Source organism: Lepidochelys kempii, chromosome 1 (genome assembly GCF_965140285.1).
Source record: "Lepidochelys kempii isolate rLepKem1 chromosome 1, rLepKem1.hap1, whole genome shotgun sequence".
In the NCBI taxonomy this organism is placed as follows: Eukaryota; Metazoa; Chordata; order Testudines; family Cheloniidae; genus Lepidochelys; species Lepidochelys kempii.
This window is the reverse complement of record NC_136380.1, coordinates 111,434,688-111,450,768: the sequence shown is the minus strand read 5'-3', so window position 1 is coordinate 111,450,768 and position 16,081 is coordinate 111,434,688. Positions and strand designations below refer to the sequence as shown.

Here is a 16,081-nt window from a genome sequence, read left to right as displayed (position 1 = left end):
TTACCACCAGTGACAGGACTAAAACACTTGCTTGTCCTGGTTGATCTTTTTTCAGGGTGGGTTGAGGCTTTCCCCACTCGAAGGGCAGATGCAGTATCCGTAGCGAAGTGTCTCCTCAAGGAGATAGTGCCCCGCTTCGGGATAATGACTCGTTTGGAAAGTGACCAAGGCCCCCATTTCACTTCCCAAATTATTCAACACTTAGCAAAGGCCCTCGGCATAAAACAAGCCTTGCATACCCCCTATCATCCACAAAGTTCAGGAAAAATAGAAAGGGTGAATGGGCTGATAAAAACCCAATTGGCAAAGCTATGCGAGCAGACTGAATTAAAGTGGCCTGAAGTGTTACCCATAGTGTTAACCAATCTTCGTAATACACCCCATAGGAAGCATTCGTTGACACCGTTCGAAATTCTATTTGGCCGACCCTTGCCGATTCCTCTAACCAGTGTAGACGGGTTTGCCCCAGCAAAAACTTCATTAATGGCTGGGCAAGATAAGTTGGCGGGTTATTGTCGCATGTTGCAAGATGCCTTGAGTGATGCATGGGCCAGAGTAAAAGATGCCCAACCTTTACCGCTTGATACTTGTGCGCACTCTCTTTTTCCAGGAGACTTTGTCTGTGTTAAAATCCATCGAAGGAAGCATTGCCTGGAACCAAGGTGGTCGGCCCCGGCCCAAGTCCTTCTGACTACTCCAACTGCAGTGAAGGTCGAGGGCATCGATAGATGGGTGCACTGCAGCCACTGTAAAAAGGTTCCTGCTCCAACATCCCCAACGACTCCCATCATGACCGCCGCTTCTACATGAACTGGGTACCGGTCAATCAGCGGAATCAGAAGCAGTTACAGAACTCTGGAGTATTAGTATACTGTTACAAATATTGTATTAATATTATTTTTTTAGAGTTGTTAGTAGCTGGTAGTGTTTATAATGTATGTATGGCTATGGGCGTTAACCTGGACCTCTGCCCTGGGGGGTTGGGATAAAAATACGTTTCTACAATTAGCCCAAAATTTAACCAACGCATGGAATGTTAGTGACTGTTGGGTGTGTTCCCACTTCTCTTCCCATTCACTGCAAGGGTTCCCCATTTTGCCGGTTCCAGCGCTCCTCAATTCTTGGCAAAATGGTTTGGCGTGGTACGGCCAAAAGGGAAAAAGGGGAAGGGGACCCATAGATTTTAGGACCTGGATCCCGAACCATCGCCCAGACTTGCTCGTTAAGGCCCCCTTGTGCATAGAAAAAAGGTCGCTACGCACCCGAGGCAAAACTACTCTGGGAAAATACCCGAAAACCCACTGTGAGAAAATTCTAATTTTGGAAAACAATGCAAGTACTACTCTTTTGCTGTATCCCAATGGTACTGAGGTAGCCAACTATGCCCGTGCTGGAGGCTATGTGGGGTACATTCTCAGAGAAAATGCGACTCAATTTGCCGGCCTTACATTATGGAAATGGGGGGGAATAGGACCCAATCCTGATGATGCTGCATCCCTGGTGGGACGATTGCAGAAAGTATCTCAGAACTCAGGGGGCAATAAAGGCAACTATAGCATAGTATTAGGAGATCATCACTTATGGTGGGTATGTGGCACTTGGGCAGGAAAGACCTTGCCCCCAAAGTGGTTGGGAAGATGCACGGTGGCCTTTGCCTGGCCAGGAGGGATGCATCGTAGAGACTTAATAGAAATCAGAGACACAACCCGACAAACCCGTCGAGATACCAGTTATAATCCTATTGTCAAGGAAGGCAGTACAGGTATGCGCGCCTTCCGTATTCTTTTTCCATGGGTGGGGGTGGGCCAACTTAAATACGCGCTAAAAAATATGTCAGCCGAAATGGAAATATTTACTAACGCCACTCAAGATGCAATCCAAGCTTTGCAAGAAGAAATAAGCTCACTAGCTCGCTACAGTATGCAAAACAGGTTGGCCCTGGATCAGCTTTTAAGTGCACAGGGAGGGGTGTGCACATTTCTCAATGCCACATGCTGCCTTTATGTAAATCAAAGCGGATGCATAGTCACAGATACTAACATAATTGCAAACGTGTCAGCCTTCTTTCATAAGCAGGCCTCTATTTCTCCCAGTGTGGGCTTTGACTTGTGGGGCTGGCTCACCAGCTGGTTGCCTAACTTTGGATGGCTAAAAACCTTGTTTGTGTATGAAGTGGGATTCCTTATGATTGTGGGTCTGCTGTTCTGCTGTGCGTCCAGTTGTTGTGCCCTCTTCCACCGGGTATGTACCAAAACCATGAGTCCAGCAAAGATACTATATGTAAAGAAAGGTGGTGTTAACCAAGATGAGAAACATATGAACATGTTAAACAATGAATAATGAGCCATGTAAGATAATTATCTTCAGGCTCAAAGGGGGGAACTGATAGGGAAAAAAACCCAGAAAGCGACCCTATAATCATGTAAAGCTACGCTGCTGTCTTTTTTCTATGCTTATCTGTCCTTTTTACTTTGTTTATGGATAGAAAGAATATGAACTGTGTGTAACCTGCACTCCCTGCTTTTGGGGAGAGAATTCCTTATACAGATAAGCCTCCATGCTCTTACCTACCCCAGAACTTCAAACAGACTGGGTTAACCGGTTCGAACTGGAAGAGATATCACAATGTATGTTGAACCAAGCTATAAAAGCTCATCCCTGTTCTTTGTTCGGGGCTTCACCATTTTCCTCTGAAAAGGAATTGGTGAGCCCTTCAGCTGTCGTATTTGCTAGCAATAAAGTGCCTCACTTTATCAAAGAGCCAAGACTCTGTGTTTTGTTTGGCTAATACAGAAGTCCAGGGAAGGCTACCCTCCTAACCCTAGACGGGAGGGGAACCCTTTTTCCCTAACATAGACATATCCTAAGAGTACATCCCAAGGGTGCCTGTACCACTTCAGGGTACTGATACTTGACATTGGACAATGTAAATTGGGGTCCTCTGGCATTCACCCACTTATTAATTATGAACTATCACTGTGCTGTACTACCTCATCTTCCTCTCTACAGCTTAGCAGCAGCTATGATCACAGTACCCACCCTGTAAAGACGTGAGACAGCAAGAAACACAGTCTCCTCTGCTTTCTCCACCAGACGAGGAGATTAGCCCTGGAGGGAGTTCTTTTTAAGACCCAAGAATATTTCTAACTGCTATAAGATTAAGGTCAGGTTTACACTACAGTCTTATGTCTGTATAACTATGTCACTCAGGGGTGTGAAAAAAAATCCACACTCCTGAGCTATGTAGCTATACTGACCTAACCCCCTTTGTTGACAGTGCTATGCTGATGGGAGGGAGTCTCCCGTCAACATAGCTACCGCCTCTCGGGGAGGTGGATTTACTATGCTGATGGCAGAAGCTCTTCCGTCGGTAGAGGAGCATCTTCACTAAAGTGTTACAGTGACGCAACTGTATCAGTGTAACAGCACTGCTGTAGTGCTGTTTGTGAAGACAAGCCTGTAGGGTCATTGCTCTGTACTGGTTCCTAGTACTTTATTAATATCTCAGTAAGGTAACTTTATTAACATCAAACCGAACTCCTGCAAAAACATAAGCATGTGCATAACTTTATTAAAATGACAGTGCCATTAATTTCAAATGGCACTAACTCCTGTGACTAAAGTTATTCATCTGTATAAATGTTTGCAGTGTCGAGCCCTTAGTTTTTAAATATTTTTGTTAGGACGCATCTCCCTAGTAAGTTACATACTGCCATGCATTGTTGCTTGAATTGTTGTTGCTGAGGGATTACACTACTGTAAAAACTTTTAAAAAGCAACTTGATGTGGCTTGATTAAATTTAGTTTTTTTACAAGAAAAGCAAAGCAAAACAGAAACATGAAACTCCACCCTTTACATAAGATAAAACCCTACTTTATTCAGTATCATCTATCAAAAATATCAGTAGCTACGATGAAGACAATGGTTTTAAAGGTCTTCTTTAAACAGACAAACTTAAAACACAGATACGCACCCACACCACATCTCATTATCAAAACAGGAGCAGTAAAGGGATTAGCTACCAATCCTTCACAGTCTACACTCTACAGCAGTGGTTCTCAGCCTTTCCAAACTGCTGTACCCATTTCAGAAATCTGATTTGTCTTGCATACTCCCAAGTTTCACCTCACTTAAAAACTACTTGCTTACAAAATCAGACATAAAAATACAAAAGCGTCACAGCCACACTATTACTGACAAATTGCTTACGTTCTCATTTTGTGCGTATGAAATTTTCGTTTGTACTGACTTTGCTAGTGCTTTTTATGTAGCCTGTTGCAAAACTAGGCAAATATCTAGATGAACTGATGTACCTCCTGGAAAAGCTCTGTGTACCCCCCAGGGGTAACGTACCCCTGGTTGAAAACCACTGATCTACAGCACTCATCCTTAATCCATGAGTTGCACTGCTATAGCAGGACGACTTAAACGTATACGGTTGATAAATTTGGTCACAAAAGCGCTTTGTATTTAATATTTACAAAGATTACAAAGCACATTAGATGATGCTCTCAAGAGGATTTTGTTCACTGTATTACATCCTTGTATCTATAAAATATGTAATTCCAGCCATATCCGCTTGAGGGAGTTGCACTGCATTAAATAAAATACTCAATGTAGAAAATTAAGATAATATTTCAAACTGCTAAGGGATTGAGGACCTCCCCCCAACCCATTTCCTTTGTTAGCTTGCAATATCTATACATATAAACCTACACACACAGCATCATGCCAGCTCACTCATCTTCACCATTCCCTTGGAGGCCCAGGTTTGTATCCACTATTTGGGCAGGCAGGACTTGTGGGTTGTGATGAAGAGGACTGTCATGCACACAGCCCTGGTAAAGCTCCTTCTAGCTGGGCTCTCTCCAGATCCAGCGGGCCTTAAGCCTTCAGAGTCTGAACAGAATTCAGGCACTGCCCAAAGCTTGGAGTCTCTCGGTACATGCTCAGGGTGCAGACCCTCTGTCTAGCACCCCCCGCCTAAGAGCTGGGACCCATGGTCCGACAGTCTGGCCCCTAGAAGTAGTGCTGCCCTCCCACTCATTAGACTTCCAGTAGCTTAATTACACCCTCTGTCAGAACTCCAGTTGTGTGGGCACTCTGGCTTTAGAGTTTACCTCCTGGGGGGGTATGCGGTTGGTCTCCCATGCGCACGCACACATGCACTTTGCATAGGACACTAACACGCCATTGCTCTTTACTTACTAACACAAGATATGCACAGAATAGTAAACCCTACACGTGCATTTCCCTGCCTCCATTTCCTCACCACTATGGAGCACTCTTTGGGATGAGGCCAGGGTCCTACAAGGACATCCAGGATTATTCTCCTGCAGCACATGGTTTGTCTTTTGAACCAGGAAGTGCCCCTCTCTCTCTCTCTCTCCAGGTCAGCTTGCTTTAACCTTGGTTGATCCCACAGCTCAGTCAGGTCCCTTCCCACTATGAAAGTATGCCCAACTATTCCCCTCTCATGCTTGTCTCTTCCCCAAAGCTTCCCACTCCTCCAAAAAGCCTTCTTCCTGTGTTTCCCTGTGAGTCCTCCTCAACTCCCTGCTCTGTTCCTTACATCTCCATCCTGTTTAGTATTTTCTTCTCTCTCCACAGCACCAGCGCCCTACAGACACACTTGGTCAGACTGATTTCTCAATTCCGGCAACTTACTTGGCCTATCCACGGTTTGGTACACTGCAGAGTCACCAAGTACAGCTCAGACCACTGCCAGTAACTCTGTGGTGTGTATAACAGTTATGGTGTCTCTTTACAGAGTAGCAAGCAAGGTATGAAAAAAGGTGAGACTAAAGTTAAACAATATGCAAAAACAAATGTTTCTCTTAAAAAGAGTACAGGGTAAATAAAACAGTTTATACAGAGGCCACTTACCACCAACAGTTATTTCAAAAATAGTCTAGTAGCTGCAGATACACAATTTACTTTGGTCTCCCCTGCTCAAATACTGCTATTATTGTGATGCACAGAGGAAAGAACACTGCTCAAGGGACAGTGCTAGATAATCATGTTTTTATAAGTGAGCTGTTTCTAACTCAGAAAGCTATGTATAGTATAATTACATTTCTCTTACATTGTTGAAATAATGCAACAAAACAACACACCTTGGGGTAGTACAGTATGTTGACCAAATATTTGTAATGCCGTCAAGGTTCCTTTCCCACTCTGAACTCTAGGGTACAGATGTGGGGACCTGCATGAAAACCCCCTAAGCTTATTTTTTACCAGCTTAGGTTAAAACTTCCCCAAGGTACAAACTATTTTACCTTTTGCCCTTGGACTTTATCGCTGCCACCACCAAATGTCTAACAGCTATATAACTGGGAAAGAGCCCATTTGGAAATGTCTTTCCCCCAAAAAATCTTCCCAAGCCCTCCACGCCCTTTCCTGGGGAAGGCTTGACAAGAATCCTCACCAATTGGTACAGGTGAACACAGACCCAAACCCTTGGATCTTAAGAACAATGAAAAAGCAATCAGATTCTTAAAAGAAGAATTCTAATTGAAGAAAAAGTAAAAGAATCACCTCTGTAAAATCAGGATGGTAAATACCTTACAAGGTAATTAGATTCAAAACATGGAGAGTCCCCCTAGGCAAAACCTTAAGTTACAAAAAGACACAAAAACAGGAATCTACATTCCATTCAGCACAGCTTATTTTCTCAGCCATTTAAAGAAAACAGAATCTAACGCATATCTAGCTAGATTACTTACTAAGTTCAAAGACTCCATTCCTGTTCTGTTCCCGGCAAAAGCATCACACAGACGGAGAGAGAGAGGCTTTGTTTCTCCCTCCCCCCAGGTTTTGAAAGTATCTTGTCTCCCCATTGGTCATTTTGGTCAGGTGCCAGCGAGGTTATCCTAGCTTCTTAACCCTTTACAGATGAAGAGTTTTTCCTCTGGCCAGGAGGGATTTTAAAGGTGTTTACCCTTCCCTTTATATTTATGACAAATGCATTCTACCCTATTATTGATTTATTGTTATTTATAATTTGTATTATTGTAGTGCCTAGGGACGTGGTCATAGACCATGACCCCATTGTGTTATGTGCTTTGCAAACAGAGCAAAAAGATCGTAAGCCCCTTCAGGCAAGGGCCATTTAAGTATAGGAAAAAAGATGAAAGATGGACATAGACAGATGGAGGCGTACAAGTCAACAATAAGACAATGTTGGTCAACATGATAGGCAGTAGTCTCTGCACACAAGGAACCTACCCATTATTAAGAGACCTCAGGTTGATCAAGTAAAGAGTCAATTCCTACATCTGACCCTTGCAAAACCAATGGTTGAGAATAGGGGGATATATTTGGCAACAAAGATGATTTTAGAACTTAAAAGAATAATAAAATAAAATGCCTTTCTCTCATTCTGGAGGTCAGAAAAATTGGAATAATCTTGATTCCACAATAAGCTTACAGTAAAACATGGTTTCTGTGGGCTGGCCCACTGGCTTAATAAAAGGAACCACACTGCTATGTAAAAGAACCATGGTAAATTGCTTGGCCAGTTTTTGTGCACCACAACCAGAAGGAGATGAAAGTTCTGCAAAGATAGTGTGCTCAGCTGCTGGGGGAAAAAAAGAGAATATGCACATTGATCAGTAGAAGAAGTTGGGAATAACTAAGTAGTATTCTCATGCTCTGAGGGGTATCCTGCCCAGAGTTTCCTTGCCTGGAAGGCTGCTGTTCCATTGTGGGGCCTCAACAAGGTAACAGGGTGTAAAATAGTGACTGGTGCAACAGGGAATCCTCAAAAGTCCAGAAGGGAGACAGATGATCCCACAGAATAATGCGGGCTTTTCCAGGTTTGGTTTTGTTAACAAGAATGAGATGTTGCCCCAAGCATGTGTACATTTTTAATGAAATTGAGAATGCAGTGAAACAACAGGACCCAGCCAATTCTTTTCACAGAATAGAGGGGCATAGCTCAAAAACTGCATTTGCTTGCAGCAGAGAATTATTTTCTCTGACGTGCCGGTGAAGCATAAATACGACCTCTTAACTCTCATATCGAGCTATATTACCAATAAAAACTCTTAATGACTATAATTCATCATGAGACAAATTGTATTGTTTCTTTTCTCCATATAATTGGTCACAGAGTCTGAACTTTGCAACCTGTATGACACAGGTGATTGAACGTAAACATATTTGATAACCATTGCTGTTTTCTCTGGCACAACAAGCACCTACCTTGGAATGCTAGTTAGATATGTCAGGACATTCTGAAACTCTTTCTCTGGGATCTCGCTGAAAGCTGGGTAGTCTGGGAATGTGATAACAGGGCAACCATCTTCCCCTCTACCACCTAAAAAGCATAAGCAAAAGTATTGATATGTAATTAATCACCTTATGTAGTTAATATTTCCTGGCAAACCAATTATTGATTAATTTTTTTAAAATAATTGTTATGTAGTCCTCAGAAATGGGAATATTTACTCTGAGTAATCTAGTTTTCAAGTACAATTTAGGAAATATAATCCACCATATCCAGTACTTCCAACTTTTTTTTTTTTTTTTTAAATAAAAGGGTAAAGTGTCTTTGTTCCCTTTGTGAACTAGTTTTAACACCAGATAGCTCTGCGCCTTGCATACAATTTACTTTACCTGACTGCAAAGATACTCCACATAAAATGAGAAATGGACAAATTATTTAAAATAAAACCTATCAATTCAAAACAAAACCACCCAAACTAAAGTCAGTTGGAACCTTCACTCAGAGCTGAGCCAAACCTTTCACAGGGTTGAAAATGCTCATGTAATTCCCCCTGCCGCGTTTTATTTTTGCAAGGCTTCTACACTTCCAGTTTCCACTCTTGTCTGGAAGAAGTGGCAGAACAACAAGAGTCTGTTTCTGGTGAGATTTCCTGTCCAATTCTGCAGACCGAAGTGGAAGAGATAAAGCATAATTAAACAACTGAGCTTCTGAGTGTTTATTTGAACCTTTTGTGATTTGTCCACCACTACAAAGAATCTAAATTAAGAAAAGGGGAAGTGAAATAGTTTAAAATGTATTTCCCACAGGTTTTATAGCTAAGTATTTTTATATATGTCACTATATGCAGTTACAAATATGATTAATTAATATATAAAAGAAGGGCCAAGGTTCTTTAACCCCCTGCAACTGCACAAAGTTAATAGTGTGGGACAGACCCACCTAATCCTAAAAGATTATCCCTGCTCAATGCTACAAAAGGAGTAGAGAACAAAACAATCAATAAGGTCCCTGCCAAAATCCTGGGGAAATTCTGTCTCAACCTCACAGCTGACAACTGTGAATAAATTAGCTATAATATTATTTCTAAACATTATTAATATAAACAATAACAACAACAATTATAACGTTGCTGTAAATTTAGGATTATATAAGAAACAATTTATGTGCACCTGACATTAACTCAGAAAGAAATATCTACATTCATAGAGTTATTTTGATAAAAATAAGCTTTTCGCTCCAAAACATCCGTAATCAGAAAAGCGTATATATTGCTACTCTGTGTTACTCTGATTACTTTGTGTTACTATGGTCAGCTTACTTTCATGCAACACCGTGATATCTCTGTAAAACTCCTGAATGTAAACTGTATTAAAAATGAATCATCCAGGATGCATTCCAAGAGGAAAAATGATAACTACTGTGCAAATAGCATGGCTTCGCAGCATACCCTTTATGACTGAGCCAAGCATTAGCATATGAAAGTTAATTTTAACCATATAAATATTCAAAAACAAACATAAGTCAAGGTCAGTTTTGATGATCTTAATCTCTTTTCCTTTTTCCCTTCCCAGTGAGCAAATATTTTCCTCTATTAGTTTTAGTAAAAATATTCTTCCTATTCAAAATAATTTTTATTTCTACATCTCAAAGAATCCTAAACTCTGTAAGTGTTTGGGTTTCTCTAGAATATATTTTTTCACTATAGGAGGGACTTCTTTCCAAAGTCTGAAATGTAGCAGTTTTAAACAGATATCCACTATAAATAGCCTGTGGTATTCCTCTTGGCTGTTTGCTTTGCCTCAATTAATTTCTACAAATCAGAAAGCCAGAAACAAGCAAACAAAAAAAGAGTAATGTGGTTGCAATATATGTTTTAAAGTTTAAAACTATCAGTTTACTGTAACACTAATATTTATCTAGCAACACATCACCACATGCTTAAAGCTAGGCATGTGATTAAATGATATTCTACTTCAGGGCCCTCCTGCAGGAAACAAATTTTGGAGTCATTTGACTTGAAGTACTAATTATTATTTGACAGGTTTCAGAGTAACAGCTGTGTTAGTCTGTGTTCACAAAAAGAAAAGGAGTACTTGTGGCACCTTAGAGACTAACCAATTTATTTGAGCATAAGCTTTCGTGAGCTACAGTATGCATCCGATGAAGTGAGCTGTAGCTCACGAAAGCTTATGCTCAAATAAATTGGTTAGTCTCTAAGGTGCCACAAGTACTCCTTTTCTAATTATTATTTGTATGCCATATATTTTTCTGGGGTAATCTGTTTTTTTTTTAAATGTTGATGTTCCATAGATCTTGATTCTTTGAGTGAAGCTGCTTATGAATGAGGCATAAATTCATCTACCTTTTAATAAGTCTTAACTTGTGTTTATGAATATTTTGTTAATTGCACGTGCCTGAAAGCATCCTCATGAACCAGCTCCTATTTAGGTTAGGTGAGTACAGAACATCATGATCCTATGTATATGAAGGAAAGGCAGATAACATTTCCCGGATCTTTTCAATTTACCTACAGGTAACTCCCAACCCTGGGATTTGAATCTGCAGGAGTTATTACTCTCATGAACAATCTTGATTCATAAAAACAGCCCATTCTATTGAAGCTAGTTACAATTTAGATCTTTGGGGCCTGATTCACTGCTGCATAACTCCAGTTTTATGCCAGTGTAACTCCCTAAAATCTATGAGATGTTACAACAGTTTCCCAAGGGATTAACAGACTGGGAAAAAACAACGGAGGAATATTCTGTAGAAGTAGCCTCACATTTTCAAGCAGCTGACTTGTGAGATTTTTTTCATTTCTGATGTATATGAAGGATAAAAGCAAAATGTCAAAAAGATAAGAATACATTTGTCCCCCTTCCATTTATAAGCCTGAAAGTCCTAGATTTCTCAACAGGTTTCAGAGTAGCAGCCGTGTTAGTCTGTATCCGCAAAAAGAAAAAGGAGGACTTGTGGCACCTTAGAGATTAACAAATTTATTTGAGCATAAGCTTTCATGAGCTATGCATCCGATGAAGTGAGCTGTAGCTCACGAAAGCTTATGCTCAAATAAATTTGTTAGTCTCTAAGGTGCCACAAGTACTCCTGTTCTTTCAACTATTAACAATTTTTAATGGGAACCAATTCCTCAATTACTAATCGAGCCTGCCTGGACCTGCCTATCTGAGGGACAGCCTCTCTCTTTGTGACACACTGACCCAGCTGCAGCCAGCTGCGGTGCTTGAGTCGGATCCCTCTTGTTTTAAAAGAGAGGGGTCTGCCAGTAGAGTGTTCTCTGCGAGGGCTCTGGGACTCGGGACTCTGCTCTTCCTCCTCAGTCTGAAGTGGCTTGAATTTGATAATCTTCTAGGCCGGCTGCATACAACATCTATCTGATAGGTTTTTTAGAGAAAATTGAGCTTATATTTCCTGCAACAACAAAGGGGTAGAAAGGATTTTTTTTTTGTAGGTGGCTGGCAGGCAGAGTTCCTGTTTGACCATTTTAATAATACTGGGGGCTTAAGTTTTAATATTAATTATGCACAAAAGCACCATGAGCTTTGTATAGGCATGTTTTAATTATTTAAATAAAAATAAATAGATAACTGTTTCACTAGAGAACTACGGTACACCAGGGCTGGGAATTTTAACAGAGACCATAAGAGCTAGACACCCAAATCCAATGGGAGTTTGGTGCCTAATTCCTTTGGACTCATTTGAAAATCCCAGTCTCTCTCATTGTTGATATACTACCGAAAACCATGCAGAGCACCTTTCAGATAAGTGTAAAGACAAGGTCCTTTCCTTGAAAAACTTAAAATCCAAACAGACAACATATGGGTGACAAAGTGGTGGTGTTTTCTACACATACTGAAGTTCTACTTTTATTTTATTTTCTGTAATGTAACACTTCATGAAAGGAGGATGAGGGTTTGCAAATGTCATGGAAGAAGCGTGATTACAGAAGGACTTGTAGGGTGGATATAGACATAGCAAACTAAGACTTCATGATGCTCTGCTCTATTCAGGTTCTTATACAATGGTATCCAAGCATGTTGCCATCAATTATCTGATGTACAATCTCAAACAAGAAATGATTAATAACGTTTTCATCTCAGTATGGTGCTAACGTGAAATCACAAAGTGACGGAATTACTTGCACTCCAGTAAAATGAATAAAAGACTTCAAGTAAAGAAGAATTCTCTGCTTAAATCGTTGATTAATACACTTGTCGATTCAGTCATAGCAGAAGAGCAGCATAGGCTAGCATCAAAAATCATTTTACAGAAAGAAAAAAGCCCCCAAACAGATAAGCTGCACACAGATTCTTCTTCTTAGGGCTAGAAGGGTTTGGGAATAGTGAAGAAGGTTTCTCAGATTTTTTGGTGAAATGGTAGGAGAAAGATGGAGGGCAGCTGTGCAACGTTCAGTAGTGACCATTCCACTTGAGTAAGGGATGGTACTAATGGATTCTCAAAAGCACTTTTTCCAGTCCTTTTGGTCAGGAAGGGTAATGGACATGATATGGCAAGGGGGTAATTAGAAAGCAAATGATATTAGTTAAAAAGAGTAAGGACAGGGATCCACAGACCTAAATCCATGGTGGGAAGTTGTAACTGATTCAGGTTTTCAAAAAATGGATGGTGTCCCTCCATTGATTGATATAAGTAGACAAAACCCAAAAATATTAGCATGCTTAAGTGGCCCAAATCTAGACCAGTAGTTTAAAAGCCCTAATTTGGCTGTATTGGCATCACTCCATACAGAGGAATGGAAGAATCAAGCACTTGGGACTCATATTATTAACTTCTAAGTCAATGCAAGCCTGAAGACCCAGTGTTTGGAAATAAGCTTCCTCCTGATTTGGAATTTCCATTTTCTATAATGAAAAAATTGACTTATTAACAGAAGTACTCAACATACTCGTGAACAATTTTAACTGTATGAGTTGATTAAAATCTTCATTATTCTTATTCATTATATTGCTTTCCTTAGACAGCAAAAAGATCAGAGAAGAAAAATGTGTTGAAACATTTGTTTTGGAACAAGAAAGAAGTTTTACACATATTGTGTTTCTTCTTAGGTTGCATTTAATCCAGAGGGATTCAAAAGTATCTGTAGTTACAAACTACACTGGATTACAATTTAGCCAAATGTGCGAATGTATTTGAAATCTAATGCTTTTTGGCCAAATAATCCATTTAAAAAAATTGGGTATGGCACCAAAAGTAAGTTTAGTACTTCAACTTTTTATTTTAAAATTTTAAAACTCTGGAACAATGCAAGGAAAGTGGTAACAGCTGTCCCACTGACAATGTGGATTTAACCTCCCCCTTCTCCCGCCCCACAATGTATTGATTAAGATCCTCAGTTTGGGCATTTCAGCTCCATTTTGGTCAAAGGAATTATACCAATTTACGCCACCTGAGAACCTGGTATATTATATCTATCTATAGATAGATTTGTTTAATTCCTGACTTTGCTCATCAAAATTTCATCTTAACTTATACCACCTGTCTGGTTTCTGAAAACCACCAGAAGCTGTAAGATATCCAAGATGACCTCTAAACTTTAGATTCATTCTATTGCCCCCTTGAAAACAAGATTAATTTAATACAAAGCACTAGCATGAATACAATATTAAAACTGTTAAATCAAAGCACAAAATTCCAAAATTTAAGGTTGCTCTGGCTAGTCTGCACACATGTAGTTTCCAGTCTTTCTTTTGCTGAGGGTTTAACATACTATATTTTTTTTTATTTTCTTGAAAGCATATACTATAAAACAGGTTCAACATGGCTACACGTTCAATGGGGGTTTTGTCTACTTTAACAGACAAAAGAAGAACAAAATCAAAGAGAATCAAATGTAGAGAACCCTACAGCTATAAATCAGTTATGCCTCCCACCAGATAGAGGCTTAATAAGTAGTTTGCGGTCATTTCCTTTAATTTGTAAAGCACCTTTTCCTTCTGTTCAGGGGAGTCATAAGAGACTACAAAGAACATGAAAATAAGGGCACAGGTTCTCTACAGTGCACCTTCTGTCTGCCGCTAGTTGGGGCAAAGGAGCCAGTTGCTGATCTGGTGGCCAGTTCTATGAGTACTAATTTATGCTGGCTGGATAGGGCCCCACGAGGGACTGTCCACCAGCCAAGAACTGCCAGAGCACAGCAGAGCTTTACACCCCCTCCTTATCCTGGGGCTGCAATGGGGGTGGCATAGATGTACATCTGCTCAGGACTCCACCATGGTAAGGGAATCCCCAACTGGGGAGATCTGTTTAGTGTTGTTGTAGCTGTGTTGGTCCCAGGATATTAGCGGGACAAGGTGGGGAAGTAATATATTTTATTACAATTTCTGCTGGTGAATTTTCAAGTTGTAATTGCAAAAAGTATTCATAATTATCAGAAAAGACAGGTAATACGGGAATTACAAACAAAGGTGTAAATGTGTATTATAGAACAGTTATGTTAAAGGAGATAGTGAATCTCTTACCATTATTATCTAATCTACATTTTGTTTGACATTATATGTTGTACCAGAGAACGAGACATAGAAAAGGCAGCTGGAATGAGTGGTTCACTATTTGTGGTGGCCAGAAGTCATTTGTATTTTATCATGTTTTATGATGTTCAAGGTGCTTGTGACAATTAATTTGTGCAGATAATATTTTGATAAGATACACTTGTCTGTCTATTCTTACTCATCTATATTGTATTATAACGTACCTGTGCGTAAACAACTGCAGGAAGTTTAAGTGTGAATATAAAGGAAATATGGCAACTTCTCACTCAGGGGAGAAAAAAAAATCTGAGCAAGTATCTGAGTGAGAAAATAACATGAAGTGCTAATGAACAAAGCCCTAGCAAGGTGTTTATCACCCACAGAGGGAGAGAATGTCCTTGGAAAAGGTAACAAAGGCTTGAGAGAACTCTTTGAAGCACAGAAGGAAATTAGAAGATTGTGTATCAAAGAGTAACAAAGATAAAAAAATAGAGTAAAATACCAAGTAAAATAGAAGAGACAGTGAAGTAAAAGAAAAATACCGCTATAGGGAGTGAGTTATTCAAACTGATGTCTGAGAGGAACAGCTGGTCGAATGTCTGAACATTCTAATGAAAATGTTACTTGTTTTCCAAAACAAGAAAAGTTCTTCTGTAGAGAGAACAATGAGTAAACGGAAAAATAAAGGGACATGTCAAGGAACAACATTTTAATTGTGGGGAAGGAGGGTGTGGGCATGAACTTACTACATAAATGGATCACTTGGACCCGTCTGGAGCTAAACTGGAGTTTGGACGGACTGCTACCCATAGATTAGGTGGAACGAATGTCTGCATACTAAGAGCAACAGCTACAGTCTTTAAACTCAGTCTGTACTAGTATGATTTTTCGAAGCTTGTCACTAAACAGGGTTACGTTTAAAAGCTTTTTTTAGTTTTACTATTTCATTTCTCTATTTCTTAAATACAAAGTATTTTGTTTAATTTCAAGTATAACTTGGCTGGGGCTATTGACATAGGGAGAAAAATGCTGTCTGCCAACCCCAGGAAATGAAAGAATTGTTACCCTTAAGGGAAAAAGAGGCAACAGAGTTAACTGATCCAGAGGTATCCACGATCACAAAAAGAGGTTTGGAAAAGGCCGTGGTCTCTACTCATAAGGGGTGATAGGACTTTGTGCTGAGGTTCAGTGACTTCCTGTTACAGTCCTACATTCGAGCTAAATAAATAATATATTTTATTAGAGAAAATACTGCATATTCAACTATATGCAGCACTGCTTTTTTTGCTACATTTTAAGTGTATCTACCTAAGACAATAAATAATACACCAAGCCTAAAAGCTC

At 39.9% G+C, this 16,081-nt stretch overlaps 1 protein-coding gene across 15 annotated transcripts in view; it reads right to left on the bottom strand.

Moving 5' to 3' along the window:
* Positions 1-16,081, bottom strand: part of MCF2L (MCF.2 cell line derived transforming sequence like) — a 267,170-nt gene that overhangs the window by 101,004 nt on the left and 150,085 nt on the right. For all 15 annotated transcript variants that reach the window (XM_073350279.2, XM_073350166.2, XM_073350186.2 and 12 more), the window contains one exon: positions 8,207-8,321. In XM_073350279.2, the coding sequence (XP_073206380.2) occupies positions 8,207-8,321 (115 nt within the window). The remainder of the gene's footprint in view (positions 1-8,206; positions 8,322-16,081) is intronic.